This window comes from Physella acuta, unplaced genomic scaffold, assembly GCF_028476545.2.
Source record: "Physella acuta isolate Inbredline_101_S28 unplaced genomic scaffold, ASM2847654v3 ptg002106l, whole genome shotgun sequence".
Lineage (NCBI taxonomy): Eukaryota > Metazoa > Mollusca > Gastropoda > Physidae > Physella > Physella acuta.
The window spans coordinates 152,535-171,125 of record NW_026733607.1 but is presented as its reverse complement, the minus strand read 5'-3'; the positions used below and the strand labels follow the sequence as shown (position 1 = coordinate 171,125).

General features: G+C 35.1%; 1 protein-coding gene across 9 annotated transcripts in view; it reads right to left on the bottom strand.

The window, feature by feature from the left end:
• LOC131932184 (vitamin K-dependent gamma-carboxylase) overlaps positions 1–18,340 on the bottom strand; it is a gene marked incomplete at its 3' end in the record, with an annotated part of 68,174 nt that extends 49,834 nt beyond the window's left edge. The window contains 6 exon segments of one of the 9 annotated variants that reach the window (XM_059289052.1): positions 7,082–7,160; positions 7,370–7,535; positions 9,332–9,487; positions 9,917–10,149; positions 13,584–13,690; positions 18,231–18,328. In XM_059289052.1, coding sequence (XP_059145035.1) covers positions 7,082–7,160; positions 7,370–7,535; positions 9,332–9,487; positions 9,917–10,139 — 624 coding nt within the window. 9 annotated transcript variants of the gene reach the window in all.
• Positions 18,341–18,591: the final 251 nt, after the last annotated feature.

Genomic DNA, 18,591 nt, shown 5'->3' with positions numbered 1-18,591 from the left:
TATCCAGGGGGTAATGTCCTGTAGCCAGAGAATTCATATGCAAGTTATTCTAAGCAGCAGCTGGTAAATATCAGTCTCTAAAACTATATTATTATTGTTTTACATTATGATACTTTTTTTTTCTTCAATAGTAGCACTACACTATACACCCTTTATTATAGGCTTATTATAGTAGCTCATTGATCATCTGTATGTATATAGTACTGAGTAAGTGCTAAATCTAAGAAAAATTAGTAGGGTAAAGGAGGGCGTTAAGAGCCACACTTTTTAGCACCTGTACATTTTTAAAGATTTCTACTAATCTAAGAATTTTTTAGTATTGAAAATATGGCAAAATTATTCTAACATATCTTACACAATATAAAAATAATAACAAAGTCTATTAAATATACTTTAAATGGGTTTAATTGAACATTTATTGTCATACCCCCGAAATCAGCATTTGGGGTGAAAGGAGCCGGGCAATGGGGCAATAAGTATTATCTCCTAGTTTAGACTAACTCCGCAATAAAAATAATTAATTTCTAACCCCAAAATAGTTAATGCTGTGTACACACACTTTAACTGATACTAGCTATCACTAGGCCCCAATGGGCCCAGTCTACAATTGATACAATTGCAGGTGTACATACTAAATAGGGCCTACAGTCTAGTAGTTTACAGTAGGCACATTAGTATGCCTAGTGTGTAGCTAGTATACTAGTGTGTAGCTGTCCAGAGCTAACATTCTTGTATGTAAAAAGGTGTGGTACTAACTAATCTGCCTTAATGCTTTCCCCTGATAAGCCATGTGTGCTATACATTACATAACATGACATGGAGGTGAGAAATGTTGAGGGGAGAGCATTGGTACTGGTTTCCCCTTTGTTCTCCTTGCTGGACCCTGAGGGCCATAAATTACATAATGAGATGCTATCTCTGGTTGGCTGAGATCTAAGAACTAAGTCCATGCTACCTACAAAGAGATAAGTTTTATGGTGGGTTAGATGCAGGTGGGGGCTGGGTATCATGGGGGTGAGAAATTGTGAGGGGAGAGCAGTGGTACTGGTTTCCCCTTTTTTTCTCCTTGCTGGACCCTGAGGGCCATAAATTACATAAGGAGATGCTATCTCTGGTTGGCTGAGATCTAAGAACTTAGTCCATGTTACCTACAAAGAGATGAAGTTTTATGGTGGGTTAGATACAGGTGGGGGTCTGGCTATCATGGAGGTGAGAAATTGTGAGGGGAGAGCAGTGGTACTGATTCCTCTTTGGTCTCCACCCTGCTAGACCATGAAGGTCATATATTACATAACATGCCACCCCAGATTGTCTGAGATCTGTAACTGTAATCCATGTTACCTACAAAGAGATGAAGTTTTATGGTGGGCCAGAAACTGGTGGGGGCTTGGTATCATGGGGGTAAGAAATTGTAAGGGGGGAGCAGTGGTATTAATGTGTCTGTTTACTTCCCTGCTGGACCATGAGGGTTATAAATTACATAACATACCACCCCAGATTGGCTGAGACCTAAGAACATTTATTCCTGTTACCTACAAAGAGATTAGAAGTTTTATGGTTGGTTAGAAACAGGTGGGGGCTGAGTCGGCTGTATTGCCCCTTAGGGGTAATAAGTACAAGTACCATTTAAAAAATTACCTTGCTAACATCAGATGGCTGAATTTTTACTTTTTAGCAGGTTAGAATTGTATTTATATCATTTAGACACAAGTCTGTTTAACAATTAATACATTTTGTGTTAACTATTCCTATACCAGTGTCATATTCAGTGGTCTAATAAATGAAAAACTTGCACATAGGGTTTCAAGAGCCACATAACAGTATCTGTTATAACTTTTCTAAACAGGCAAGCTAGTGAACAAAATTAATGTTTTCATGTAGATTTAGTTATTATCTAACAAATAAAACCATTATGGTAATGATCAGTCAAGTTTTACTGTGATAATGATAAAAACTTTATAGCATGGTAAAATGGGACAAATGTCGGCCATTTTGTTTTGGCACCAATAATCACTGTGCAAAAAAAATTCACCAAAATAAAACTATTCTAGCCATAGCTATAAAAATAGTGTTAAAATATACAACAACCAATGCTCTAATACTGGAACAAAGAATGGGCTTGAAAAACTCATTTGGTTTATTACAAAGTGAAGTTTCCCAAGTTATGTCTATTTGGAAAAAAAGTTCACAAAATGGTTTTATGGAGATGAGAAATTTTAGGGAAAGAGCAGTGGGATTAAATCCTGTCTCATCCTCTCCCTATTGGACCAAGTGGGTCATAAATGACATAAAATGAATCCTCTGTTTCTCTGTCATCAAAGAACAGCAGTGGTTGTTACCTCAGAAGTAGATTAGCAGTGTTATTGGGGGTTTTGTGGGGGTGGGGTGTTGATTGGGGCTTAATACCACACGGCTCTTAACGCCCTCCTTTACCCTATATAATTATAATAGCCTATTGCTTGACCATATTACTGTTTTTACAGATTTTGACACTATTTTTCTTCTGTAATTTACATGTTATTGTTATAAAAATATGAAAGAAAAACAAAACTAAGCAAGTGTAAAAACCAACAGATGACTAGAGTCTATCTACTAGACGTTAGGAATTGTTCAATCAACATATTATTAATATTATACTACTGAAAAGTCCCAGCTAATGTCATGGTTATACTGTTGTATGGTGTATGAAAATTGCTACATACCGTAATTGGATATTATCAGCACAAATATAAAAAAATAGTATATAAATAACTTATTTTTAGGTAAAGTTACTCACCTGAGATTGATAAATATTTTTTTCCAGAATAAAAATACAGCCTGTGAATTTTTATTATTTTCTCTAATAACATCTTGATCACAGCTGTCCGACCAGTGTAAAAAAACGGAATCAAATGCACATTGTGTGAAACGTAACACACCTATAGTCTGTTTCGGGTATGACTTTGGGTCAAAGGTGATCAAGCTAGAGCAGGGGGTCTCCAAACTACGGCCCGCGGGCCGGATGCGGCCCGCGAGGCTGTTTTATCCGGCCCGCGGACATCTTTTTAGCTGCGGAAAAAATTACGGACCTTTTTTTTGTTTTGCCGTCCTCAGCAATAAAAACCCAAGCATATCTGCCGAAACCAGTTTTTTTTATTGTTTAGGTAGGAAAAAAACCTACAATCAAACACACTGACGTCGGCATAATTCTTTTAAAAAAAAAACTTTAGCTCGACAAGCCGCTAGATATGTAGTGGGCTTTCATCCGAGCTCTCTTACTTCTAAAATAAACCACGCTGTCGTCGGCACAATTCTTTGAAAAAAAAAAAAAGTCTCTAGCTCGAGAAGCCGCTAGAAATATACTGGGCTTTCATGATGTACGTTCCTTCTTTGTGGCATTGGTTAGGGGCCCGAAGTCCGTTGTACATTTTCAATGTAAAATATGTGTTTGTGATTTTCGTATAGCTTCTTCTATCCTGTACTATTCTGTATCCTACAAATTATCAAAAAAAAATATAATACTAGAAATTTAGGTTTTACACACGTTTACTTGTTTTTACTTTTACAAGAAATGTCATAGTAAGCTTGTAGTGCCTATACTTTGAATTATCTCCCCTGAGAAAGTTTTATAATTGACTTTTGGAAAAGTACCATCCCAAACTTCTGACGTACATCGGCGCTTTGTTGTCTTTTTCATGTTTTTTTCCCGAGCCGACCCCCATTCCACCCCTCTTTCTAGTATAGCAAGTATCGAATAGAGATAAATGTATCGTTTGTCAACTTTCTAACCGCGCATTCGCCACTTCAAATTTTGTCAGACACTAGCAAGCACTGGTCAGCAGACAAATTTTTACTTGCATAGTATTTGGTGCATCTGATTCACAGAACAAACAAGGTAGGATAATTTTTATATTGTTTAGAAAAGGTTAACCATTAGTAAATAAATAAATTGGACACCATTTATTTATAGTCATTTACTGTTACCAAATGACGTCATTTAGGGGCTAGGTTCAGGCTTTTTGTGAGTTGTTTAAAAAAAGTGACATGTTGTGGATGTCCCCTAAATCAGGAGGTTATCCAACGCATGAGCTGACACATATAAAAAAAACGTTTTTGTAATTATTACGCATTACGACATCTTTCATCCGATCGCCATGAAAATTTCGGAAGCGTTTGAGTACAGCCCTGCAAAGGTTTCATGTTAGGCCCCACGACGCCTCTTACACCTAGCTAGGTCGTAACCAAGGGGTAATCAGCGTAAACTGAGGCCTACAGCATCTTTGGGCATCGCATAATCAGGTGGTTTTTTTTTTAAGCGATATCGTGTTTCACTATTTTTTTCATGTTGAATTCATTTATTTTTAGCTCTCATCGATGGCCGAGAAGAAGAAAAGGAAAATAGACGATGAGTGTCGGCAATTTCAAGAAGAATGGAATTTGAAATACTTCTTCATAAAATCCGGAGATTAAGCACTGTGTCTGATTTGCAATGAAACCGTGGCTGTGATGAAAGAATACAACCTGCGCCGTCATCATCAAAGCAAACATCAGGGTAAAAATGCACAGTTGGAGGGCAAAGTCCGTGCCAAAACATATTCTAAATTAAAAAATCAACTCGCATCTCAGAGGACGTTGATCAATAAATCCTCAAATGAAAATGAAGCCTTAACAAAGGCCAGTTATAATGTTGCCTATGTCCTGGCTAAAAGTGGCAAACCGTTTACAGATGGTGAAGTAGTGAAGGAATGTTTGATGAAGGTGGCTGAGGAACTTTGCCCAGACAAGTCAAAACAATTTGAAAATGTAGCTTTGGGTGCAAATACAATCGCCCGCCGTGTTGCAGACATGGGTGAAAACATTGTGACTCAAATAACGAAACATGCAAGCAAGTTTCGCCATTTTTCAATTGCAATGGATGAATCGCTGGACAGCTGTTCCACCTCTCAACTTCTTCTGTTCATTAGAGGTGTGAATGAAGACATGAACAAAACACAAGAGCTGGCTTCTCTACATAGCATGTATGACACTGTTACCGGAGAGGATATATTCAATGAGTTGAAAAAAACATTTGCTGATTATAACTTGGACTGGACTAATCTCAGTTGCCTTACTGTGGATGGAGGAAAGAACATGAGTGGCATAAAGAAAGGCTTGGTTGGACAAGCGAGCAGATGTGTAATCAGAAAAACATTCAACAACCAATGTTCCTGCACTGTATTATTCACTAGCAAGCTTTGTGTGCTAAATATATGGACATTAGCAGTGTACTGAATCCTGTGGTGAAGATGGTGAATTTGATAAGGTCACATGGCCTCAACCATAGACAGTTCAGAGACACGTTGAAAGAAACAGACACAGTATCGCAAGATTTACCATATTACACAGCAATAAGATGGCTAAGTTGTGAGAAAGCTCTTAGCAGAGTATTAAAGTTAAGAAAGGAAATAGGTTACTTCCTGGAAAGTAAAGGCAAGCCACAGCCATTATTGTCTGATAAAGAGTGGGTATGGAAATTGGCCTTTGCTGCAGACATAACTAATCATTTAAATTTTCTGAACCTAAAATTACAAGGGAAAGAAAATGTAGTTTCTGATTTATACACCCACATAAAGGCTTTCAGATCTAAACTTGTCTTGTTTTTGGAACACGTACAGGCCAACAACTTGACGCACTTTCAGCAGTGCAAGGACTTCATGGCTGAAGCAACAGCTAAATTCCCCACGTCATTTGCATGCGAGATCATCAAAGACCTCCATCTGCCGTTTCAGCAGCGGTTTTCTGATTTAGATTCAAAGGCAGAAGAAGTGAGACTTTTTCAAAACCCTTTTGAGGCAGATGTGGCCAGGTGCCCAGATGAACTGCAGATGGAAATCATTGAATTGCAAGCAAATGACCTCCTTAAGGACAAGTTTAAAGAAGGACTGGCTGCTTTTTACAAGTTTTTACCCAAGGAAGACTTTCCTAATGTCAAAAATTTTGCATCCAGGTACCTTTCTATCTTTGGAACAACGTACCTGTGTGAACAAACATTTTCAAGAATGAAATACGTGAAGAACAATTTGAGAACAAACTTGTCCGATGGTAACCTCAGGTCACTGTTGATGTTGGGAACTTCAAATATGAAGCCTGAAATGTCTGCTATTCTGGCATCCAGGAAACAGTTTCACCTTTCTCACTAATACAGGTTTCCATGTGTAGTTCATCAATGTATTATTACACCGTTACTGATTTCTTTTTTTTTGGACCTCAAGTGTGTTCTCGGCCCCCGAACTGCTATCTGATAGTCAATGCGGCCCTCGGGCTGAAAAGTTTGGAGACCCCTGAGCTAGAGTATGACATATTAAAAACTCATATTTTAACATTTGTGTAGATTCATTGGGATTATTTGACTTTGTATCAAAATTGATACAATATGAAAAGAATTAAAGATACATAATCATGTATCATTTTTCTAAAATAATAAGAATCAAAGCAAAAGCAATAAAGTAAATATGATTTTCAATATGTTCATGAAAATGAAATAGGGAAAAGCCATACTCCTTTAGGAAGCAAATAAGTACTATTATACCTGAGGACTAGACTCCATGTATCCCGGAGCTATGCAGTGAGAGGGTTTATACTACCATCAAGTTCCTCTCTAACCAGTTCAGTATTCATCATAGAGTTATGACAAGTACGACATCAACGTTGACAAATGACTTGACACTCATTGACAGGATGATATTATTAAACTTCACGATTTGCACCATAATAATACATACGACGACTTGAACAAACGATACTGAGACTTGACAACATACACGACCTCACCCTAAGACAACAAGAGCAAGACTACTTTAAGCTACTTCCCCGGCAACAACGATCCTACACTAAAACGTCACATTCTTATGTAATGCGTCGCATCTTCATGTGTTCATTATATCTTTCGCACCAAAAATTCTTTGCACCAACATGCCTTGTCAAACACACGTCATAACAGGTACGAAGTAGGTTTATAGTATACACTCAATACTCATCTCTGCAATATGTTTCTTAGGATTTTAGCTACAAATAAAAATGTTTGATAACAAATAATTTTCTCAACACTAAAAAAAATCATTACCTGTGCTCGCAAAAGTGTGTAGTTCCACAAAGGAATATGTGCATTATGTATCTTCGGATTTAGAAAACCGTCAACCGACCTTTTTTTATGAAAATTTACAAAATTAAATGAAATGTATTTTTAACCTTCACCACACAAATAAATTATAAATTTAATGGATAGGCCTACTTACTTTAAAAATTAATAATATCTTTTTAAATTACCTTTAATCAGGCAAATTTTACATCCGTAACACTAATAAAACATACATATCAAAAAAACTTTTAAAATGGAATCTAAATTGCTTACCAGTATCTATCTGCATCCGAAACAGCAAAAAGAAAAGCCATAATCCCAAAGAGATAAGAATGGTTATTCCATGAAGTTTTGTCCAGAAAAAAAATGTACCAATATGATATTAAGTACATTGCACAACTGTATCTGAAGAAGAAGCCCAGCATGATTCCCAATGCGCCTGAAATATATGTAAAATTTTACTTTAAAATGGGCTACTCCCTCAAAAAACAGAACACTTGGGATAGGGATAATAATAGTGAAAGTGAAAGGTATAATAGGAATAGAAGTGAAAGTAGGGATAGTAAGGCTAGAGATAAGGTAGGAATTTAATAGATTTGGGAATAGGGAGGGAAAAGAACTATGAAAGGGAAATGCATAGATATGGATAGGGCTATGGTTGATGAAAGTGTTAGGTATAGGGTTAAATAGGGATAGTGATAGATATGTTTAAGGATAAAGCTAGGTAAACGCTGTAAATGAAATTAGTTTTCCTATATTTTTGTATTTTATAGAATGGCTTGAAAAGTACAAAAGGGATTTTTCTGTTTACTCTTTAAGCAATAGTAATTTTTTTTCTGTATCATAAATATGCATTTTATAAAATCCATGGTTCTTCCTTTACTAATTGCACATAGCAGATATAAGACACATATTCTATAAAAAAAAAAAGTTCCTAAAAAAATTCATAAAAAACGTTTTAATAACAAATAATTTTTACGCTCTTCTTTATAGCTATTTGAATAGTAGTGTGTCGTTTATTTTCTACTTTTTAGTGCATTTTATAACATAAAAGATTGTTATTAAATTGTTTTTTATGAATTTTTTCCAGTACTTTAAATTCTTTTATTTACAATAGAGTTGCATGACTAAAAACTATTGGGCACCTAATGAACGTGATAACGCGCGTATAATAGTGCGCAATAGTTAGATAAGGCTGTCTACATCCAATTAAGTCAAATTTAATGTCAGATTGCATTGATTTCATGTCTTGACCCAAGTGACAACTTTGAAACTAATCTGTCAGTTATAAGTGCCCAAAATTTTGCTCGGGCGTCTCGATCTAGACTGACTGACAACAGACTGGACGAGGAAGCAAGTTAAATAAAAGCTTGACTCACTAAACCCTTGGGGTTTTGTCGAACCCAGGTTAAGAAACACTGATCTAGATCTAAATTTTTAAAAGTTTTGTAAACCAATTAGAACTAAGTTTTTTTTTTTATAGCGTAAATGGCATTAATAATATAATTCTTACTCATTACACTTTGTTAGTGTACTGGTAGGGGTTATTAGGGTTATGGTTTTAGGGTTAGTCTAAGAAAATAGTATTCATGATTTTAATTAAAAAAGATATTAAGAAATGTTAGAGATTAAGGAAATAAGCACCCTCAAGTACTATTTTTTTTTTAACTCAGACATTTTAATATGATACAGGAAATAAACCTTGCTCTTATTTCCTCTCCACAGTGCGAGATTATATACAGTATATATTTCCTCAAAAGCCTACATAAGAATATAAGCGCCTTACGTATTTTTGTCTGTTGTTGCATGCAATTAAGAACTACCCACTTTTTGGGCTTACAAAAAACAACAAAGCAGCAAGGCATTGAGAAACCCAAAAATAAATGAATGGTTTTTCATTGACTTTGAGAATCCAAAGGGCAGATGAGGTGGGGCTTGACTGTTTCTTTGTCTTAAAAATGCCAGAAACACAGACCATAGCCAATTTTTTACTGTATTTTTAAAATATCTAAGTAAAACATAGAAATTTCAAGGAAATATTGATATAAAGATTGAAGCTTAACCAAAGGATACAATTTACAATTTAAAATGGGTTTTTGGTTCTCTTTTTGGAAGGTTAAAAATAAATCCAGTAAATTGACATGAATTCACATGTAAAAAAAATTGCCATGATTTTCATCAGTTTGTATTTTGCCAATTAACCACAAAACTGAAGCCTTATTTAAATAAATTTACCAGATAACATTATGATGTAAATAACACACATCCATTCTAATGGTAGAGGCTGGATGAAGCTGAATAATGGAAATCTGCAGATTTCTTTAGATGCCCATACTTTGTCAACAACACTCATACCACGTTCTTGTAAAGTGTCAATAATCATCAGAAATCCTGAAAAAGAATTTTATAAGTTAAATATTAAAGTACTCTGGATCAGTAACTCGGTCCTGCCATGTTTACTTTCAGCTTCTAATCAAAGCAACATTATTTTAAAAATTTAACTTTTTGTTTCATTTGTTTTTAAGATGTTACCATTAGATAAGGTTTTTAGGTAAAGAATGCAACTTAAATTAGAAATCCAATACAATATTAAACCTTTGGTAAAACAAATACCAAAAATACCAAAATTTAAAAATTTATTCCAGTATAAAAGCTACTAGAAATAGAAAGACATTATATATCATTATTTATCATTAAAACAATTTCTCAAATTACATATTTGTTCCACTTGATGTTATAAAAATAACAGACAACATGGCAGGATAAAAAGTGATTTGTTCTTTTCTATTTTAACAACAATAAAAATGTATACCACTTTACCAAAAAGAAACCTTATAGTGCCAAGACAAGCGGGATCAGATGGTCTGCAGAGAAGCTTTACAAAATCATTCCAAGAAGACAAACTTTCTTTTTGAAATCCTAAAAGATTCTCCCACTTGTCTTCAGATTTTTTTGGAAGAAATTTTAGGACTTCATTGTCAGTTTTGTTGTTTTTGCCCTTTTTTGAGTCTTCATCAACATGCTTTATATTTTTGCACACCATCTTACTACTTCTGCAAAAAAAAAAACCAAATAAATTAACAAGTGTCCTGTAAAAGTCTTGTTCTTTAAATGAACAACAGTTCATTTTCTCAATTTTAACTCCATAAAAATGAAATTAGATAAAAATGAAATAATTTTACAAAAGGAGTAAACAGTATATGAAGTTTTTTAAATATTTTTACTATTTTGACCAACAACATTTTCTAATCATTAATCTTTTCATATCATACAATTAGTAGAAGTAATGATATCCTTAACTTTTATTTTTAAAAACCTTGTATTAATAAACTGAAATTTTGCACATTTATATAAAACTACCAACTTGTCTAATAACTGATCATTAAAATAAAAAATGTAAGTACTGCATCATCTGATATGAAGTCTTTGGAAAATTACACAAAGACTGCATTTCAAGTGATGCAGTATATGACAGAATCAAAAGGGGAGATTATGGTTATCATAATGACTGACTGGGAATAATTAATAAACAAAAACTAAAATAAAATGGACATCTCACAAAGCTATTAGGGCTATCAAATACTTTCTTATAAGGCACAAAAATTTCAATTTTTGCTAATAAAGGAGTGAATTCTTTCTAAATAAGTATTGAGCTCATTAACACTGAGTATATTGATCAAAGTGTGTTAGAATTTATTTTTACAAGCTTTTATTTAGTTCGTAACATCTGATTGTTTGCGGGTTTTTGGCAAATCTTGTAACTCAATTTTTACCCAATTCTATGGGAGCAATGTCGTTAAAACTTTCCAGCTACATTCCACTTAGATGACAATACCAGTTTATCTATTTTTCAATTTAATTAGATGTTTGATCAGTCATTAAAAATTAATTAAACGGTTTCAAAGCTAAATCACTTGATAGATAACTATATTCAATAACAGAAGGGGAGATTACTAGCTAGACGCTAGCACCCGTCCAGTCTGGTCCTGGTTGGTCACCCGTGTATCGACATATGTCCACGAGCTAAGACCATAGGGGAGGCGCCAAATTGAAAGTTTGGGGGATGCAAACCAAAAGTTCGAGGGGGGTGCAAATCGAAAGTTCGTCCCTGGGCGCCGGGAAGGGTCGCTTGCCTCTGTCCATCATCACAAAAGTCTGAAACACATCCCATTCCTCCTCAGTATGTAACTCCAAAATTTATGGATGACCAACAAAGAGATAGTGTCAGGCATATAATAAAATAAGTAGGCTAACAAAGAAAAAAGAGGTAGGCAATGAAAAATGGTAAGACTAGATCTGGGAATCAAAGGGTTTGATTGAGAAATACCCCTAAAGCTTATGTAGACCAGACAAGTAATAAGTACAAGTAAATATTAATATCAAAACTCTACTTCATCTGCCCCATGGCACAAACTGGGAAAGATAATAATAAAATATTAAGAATAATTAAGCTAGTAAAACGATATCAGACTTATTGGACCATTGTTTCCCTCCCCCATCCTCACCATCATATATCATTCCAAAAAGCCAGATAAATAAGGTTATAGCTCAGCCTACAAACCACCAATAAATTACTGCTTTTGTTTTTTGAAGCATTGATTCTTTCTAATATAATTTCTGACCTCAGTAAACTTTGAGTAGGCTATATTGATCACTTTTAATTACAATTTACAAAAACAGCCATTAAAAAAAAAGCTAAAATTAAGTTTCTGACATTATCTTTTTGAATGCAAAAGTATCTTCATGCTTTTGGAACCCCCTTGTCACACAATTCTGATCCCCCTCTCCTTCAACTTCAATAAACATAGCATTGTTTGTCTAACATCTGATTCTTACTGACTACTAGATCTAAATTTTTGGTACTCTTACTGAATCTTTTGGCAGACTTATCAAGTAAGTTATTAGTTAAGTAATTTAGCAGGTCCTACTTATTGACTTCCTGATGTTACTTTAGTTTACAGCATGGTTGAATGGTAGAGCTTATGACTGATAACCCAAAAGTCTCTAGGACTAGAGTCTGGAGGATGTCCATGAGTCCACCAAGCTCTGATGGGCACCTGATTTATGTTACAAAAACAAAAGGCCACTGGGCATAGTGCTGACCATACTATGCTGAGATTGAGATCATTGAAACAAATGAACTCTCTATCATCTGCCCCATGTGTTTTGGGCATGAACAAGAAAAAATTTTTAAACTATGATGAATTTTACTTGAGTGGTAGGTCAAACTCTAGTTCTAGCACTGCTAACTGTGTGCAGAGTTTCTTCCAGGCATCTCTTTGAGAAAAATTTTGACTGTGTGTAGTAGATCTAGTAGTAAGTTTAGGTCTACACTAGTCTACAGTCTAACACTTATTACTTCTAATAATAGACATGACTATTAGCTTTGATTTAGGCCTAATATTTAGTGAATAAGTTACAAAGTATATAGTATTAAGATAAAAAAGTTTATCATAATAATCATAATATTAATATCTATATATATAATTCTCTTCTGGGAGCCGTTAGAAAACAAGCTGCAAGCGCGCATTACAGTCCCCTCTCTTCTTCTCTATCGCTACCACCCCCCACCCCCCAAATGGTCTGGTGAGCTGTGATTCAGGCTATTTACATTTTACAATCATAGAGACGGGTTCGGTGACGGCTATTAGGGGCAGATAATTTAGTTTGAAACGATTTTAAACTTAGAGGAGGTAACTAAGAGGAGGCTGCTTTCACGTGGGTGGGAGAGGGGGGTTTAGTGTTTTTAAGCAAATATTTTCAGTGGCAGCATTGGTACTGTCGAATTCACAAATTATAAATTACTGAAAAGTAGAAAAAAATACAACTAAATAGCAGCGTATGATACGCAGCGGGTCGGCTCGTATTGTATAAACCAGCACGGTAATCTATCGCTTTAGGTACGTAAAATCGCCAGCGGCTATTAGTGTACGAAAATGTTACCTCATTGTCAAGGCTTTAAAAGAAGTATATTGTAATATTTTTGTGTCAAATATTATAGATAAATGAATATTAAACCTAAATCAATGGCTAAATATATCAATATAGGCCAGAAATTAACTTTAAACAGCAGTGTCTGCGAGCAAGATTTGCTATATAAACAGCAGCCATTTGTAAAATAGAGTGGCTTCCCCCTGAATCTTATAAAAATAAAACGTAAACAAGATGGCTGCTATAGTAAACGAGCATGGTTGCATCTGTTGGAAACATCACTAGTATTCATTTATTACTGAAAAGTTTTAATTCAATTGTTTAAAAACAGGTACATAAATGAAACAAGGAAACATTTTTGTATTTTAAAAAACATAAATCCTCCTCAAAATGTGAAATAATTATAAAAATTTAAGGAGTCACCTGTTTTTCACATTACTAGTCGCGGACGATTTTACGTACCCAAAACGATAGATTACCGTAGGCCGTAGGGGCCTAATTATTTTTTATTAAGGTCTTATTCTTCACATCAACTCTTACTCTGTTTTACTCTTACCTTACTGCTGATACCTTCTTAACTTTTAAGTTCTTAGCCTCTCTTCTTACTTATCTAGATCTAGATCCTCTAGGTCGGTTTACTCACTTCTTTAAAATATGGTGTACCTATAAACAAAAACCGGACTGGTAAACAAATACACTACTGACTACAGCAACCATCTTTTTAAAAATAAATCTAGTAGTTTCCCTTGAAATTATATTAATTATTCGCATGATGGTAGGGCCTAATTAATTATTTTGTATTAAAACATGGCAGTCATGCGATAACCTATTGAAAGAGCAGAGTTTTGTTAATACCGATGTCTAATGGGCTACTAATGGGTATAAAGAAATAAGATGTAGATCTAAAGTCTAGAGACCTAGACCTACAAAAAAAAAATGCATAATAACATTTAAAGAACAAACCTTTACATAATTATGCACTAAAACGACCTCGACAAATCGACACATGGACCCCGTCATATAGTAATATAGGTTCAGGACAAATAGGCTCACGTCATTACGACTCCCGACAAAAGAAACCCTGTCAATTCGTTTCCCGTAGAGATTGTCTCCCGGCGAAACGGCCTAATTTAATATGACACCTGCCAATGGAACCCTTTTATCAATACTAGTTCTCATTCAGCACATATATATATTATACTAGACTACCCGTTATCTAGTTAGATAACTGTGGGTTTCGGGGGTCATCCATAAATGACACCACGTCTGTCAGCACTTATCATCCCAAAATAACCAGATCCCACATTCAAAAAGACGTTTTTTATATTTTTAAAAACTCTTCTAAACTCTACTTCACCTGCCCAGTGTCCCGCCAAGTCTCAGACATGTTTGAAATTTTTTTAAAAAAAAAAACGATTCCGGCCGAGCATGGCTCTGAACACACTATCCCTTCATATGCTGAGAACATAGAAACAGGTGAACTCTACTTCACCTGCCCTGTGCCCCGCGAGGTCCTTATAGTTTATATTCAACCTTATCATCCACATGTAGGCCTTAAGAAAAAAATAATTGAAAACATTGTTGTAAAAAAATAATAAATCTTTTTACTATTGCAAAATTTATTGTGCTAAACTTTTATAATTAATGTGGTTAATCTACCAATGAATATATCAATACATTAATTAACGGCTTTACATTAGTTTGTAATTAACAGTGTGTTTAAGAGAGAACAATATTTACCACCCAAAACCTATTTTACAGCTCTACACATAATGCAGATTCTCCCCAATAACAAATCAGAAAAACAAACAAACAAAAAAGTGAGTTATCAAACGTCACTATACAGTCAAAGTTTAGCCATTGTTCTAAAACTTTAAAATTAATGTGGGTAATCTACCTATGAATAAATCAATAAATTAATTAACGTCTTTAAATAAATGTGTGATTAACAGTCTGTCTGCAATCAAAAATTATTCTCTACCTACATACTATTTTACAGCCCCCAATATAGAGCAGTTTCCTTACAGTACCAAATCAGACAAACAAACAAATAAATATTCAAACATGTAAACAAACTTGAGTTTTAGTAGTATAATAGATAATGGCCCAATATTGGCTAAACATTAGTTACCAATATGATTGGCTACATCTTGGTACAACATGGGCTCATCTTTGACCTAACAATGGTAGTGAAACTTAATAAGATATTGTCTCAAACTTTCAATTTGCACCAACCCCCGTACATATATATATATATATATATATATATATATATATATATATATATATATATATATATATATATATATATATATATACTGCAAAACTGCAGCCTCTGTTTTTTTCTTCGGGGGGGGGGGGGGGGGCACTTGAAATTTTTGGGGGCCGGACTAAAATTTCCGGGGGTTGGGGGAGGATTGTTAAAAGTATATATTTTCTATATAAATTCCATTTTGTTCGGGGGGGGGGGGCGGTAGACTTTCTTCGGGGGGGGGGGGGGGGGGCGGGTGCAAACACCTCGAAAAGATGCCTGGAAGAAACTCTGGTGGACGTGCGCGTGGGTGTGTGTGTTAAATGAAAAAATAGTTTAACAATCAGTAAACAAATGCTAGCGAGAATACGCAAGTATTCCAAGAAAGAAAAGAAAATGTATTGGATACCTTTACAAATATTTGACAAGAGACCCACGCTGTTCTTTATAGTTATTTAAATAATAGTGTATAGATCTAATATATTTTCTACTTTTTAGTGCATTATCACATAAAAGCTTGTTATTAAAACGTTTTTATGATTATTTTTTTCCAGTACTTTACATGTTTTATTTTCAATAGTTACATGACTAAAAACCATTGTCTAAGTTTATAGCTTAAGTATCAGTAAAGTATTATGGGATAGTGTAGTCTAGTGGTCAAGAACTAGACTGCTGACCCGACTAAAAACCATCTCGCGCCTACTGAACGTGATGACGCGCTTTTGACGTAAAGCCCCCCTCGCTCCACGCCCAACACGGCCGTGATGACGCGTGTGGATAGAACTGCCTACTAATTCGGTCCAAATTTTAATTAATTCATTAAAAAAAATAATTAGGCGACCAATTAAGTCAAATTGAATGTCACGATGCATTGTCTTCATGTCTTGACCCACGTACCAACTACGAACCGTACCTGTCAGTTAAAAGTGCCTGCAATTTCACACGGGCGTTTCGATCTAGACAGACAGACAGACAGACAGAGGAAGTGAATGTAATAAAAGCTTGTAAAAAAAACAAAGACACAGAGTGGCTATACCGATGACGAAAGGGAGGAAACTGACGTGACAAAACCACTCGTTTTATTTTGTTTTGTTTTTGTTGAGATGACACATGGAACTGAAACATTCTTAGAATATGCTTTAATAGAGTATGATATTAAATTGCCAATAGGTCTTTGAGAAAAGATTATTCCCATGTGATGAGTTATTTTATTTATTTTTTTGCATATAGAACAATTTCTGAAAATACGGTGGGCATAAATAAAAAAAAGTAGTAGGAATTTAGTGTTTAAAAAATGCGAACTGAGAAAAACAGCAAAAGTAACGAAAAGAAGGTCACGAAAATAACCATTGGGGTCATCCATAAATGACGTAATGCTTTTTTTGACGGTTTTTACCTCCCCTCCGTCACACATCGTCACAAAAAGCCAGACCCCCCTAAAATGACGTCACACCCCAGCTTACAACTCCCCCCCCCCCCCTCAAAACTGCAGTTGAATTTTTTTTTAAACATCGATATTTTTCCAAAACCTTGTCTGAACTCTGTCAAAATAGAGTATTTTTAATCAATTCCTATTACTTATTACAATTTATCAAAACAGTTTTCTAAAACGCGAAATAACGTCTAAAATTCGTTTTCTATCGTTGCTTTTTTATAATGCAATAGTGTGACGTCGCAACATCTTAAACCCCTATCCCCCTCATCACACACCGTCACAAAATTACGGACCCCCTCGATCCCCCTACGAGTGTGACGTCATTTATGGACGACCCCATATATGTGTGTTGTAAAGCCAATTATAAGCTTTGGGTGTTTCCGAGATGATTGAAAATACGAATATCAAATACATGATAAATCCAGTTTTCCAATAATGCCAAATGATTACGGATATAAAGCTTTTCGTAGAGAGCTAGTTTAAAAAATTATAATTTTTTTATTAATAGTGTCATAAAAATGGTATTTTAAACACACTCAATCTTTTTTCTAAAATGGACAAAGTATCCAGAAGTGCAAGAAACCCATTATGACGAAAATCAGGATTTTGGAGATTTTTATGAGAATATGCCCCTTAATGAATTGTTTAAGTAGGGGGAAATTTACTTCTCCATGTCAGGTAGCCTACATTTAATTTGTTAATACCAGTATGATTTAATTTAGCGTCGGAAGACTGTGGATGCAGAGGCTTAGCGACCCTTCCCGTTAGTTTTGCACCCTCCCCTCGAACTTTTCATTTGCACCCCCCCCCCCCTCAAACTTTCAATTTGCACACCCCCTCGAACTTTTCATTTGCACCCCCCCCTCAAACTTTCAATTTGGCGCCCCCCCCCCCCCTAAGGTCAGCGCCCGGGGACATGTCCCCCTCTCGCTACGCCTCTGTGTGGATACACTCAAGAATAAAAACGCAAAGGGTACGTTGCATTATGTCGTTATCTATCTATCATCCTTCACCAGTTTAGTTCAAAAAAGTGCTAAGTATAAATGTGGCATTAGCTTCTATTACAGAAGTTGCCTAAAAGAAAAAAACATTCGAACGCGGGTTTAGAAGCCATGAGCCTTCCCGCTTGACCATGATTGGCCGTATATTTATTATTTTATTTATAGTTTGGTTATTAGAATATTTTCTTGCAATAATAATTTACGTCAATCGGATTTTAATAGTTTACAAATTAAAAATCTTTCCAAGGCTAATCGTAAACTGTGTATGCCCTATATTATTTTATATTTCAAAACATTGTGTATCAAATTGAACTATCAGGGCTACACCTAGTGGTGTTTTTGCTCTGTTACCTATAAAATATGGATTTCACACACATTGCAAATAGAGCTCTAACATGAATAAAATGTCCTCTCAGACTAGGAAGAAAACACAACTTCTTACCTCATCATTTCTTTTATTCAAAGTGTAAATACTATATTGCATCTTTCTAAAAATATTTTCGTATTTCTATTTACCTTGGTCTTTACTACGATACTGAAGTTTGATTTGTTTTAAATAAATTTCTTACTAAACTCAGTATTAAAATTGTATTGATCAGAAATAGGCCCACTAAATGTTGTCCAACCTGCGCAAAGAAGAGGAGTGTTGCTGTTTTGGTACCGTGTTTGCCGAGAGCCGTTATCACCATTGAGGACGTGGCGGTAGATTGGGAGATGTCCGCAGGACGCAATACATTTGGAAACGTTAACATATGTTTAAAAAACTGACCAGAAAGATGCGCACACAGAAAAAACGCAAACAGAAAAATGCGCAACCAGAACAAAGCACACTCAGAGAAAAAAATACAAACCAAAAAATGCGCAATCAGAAAAAAAG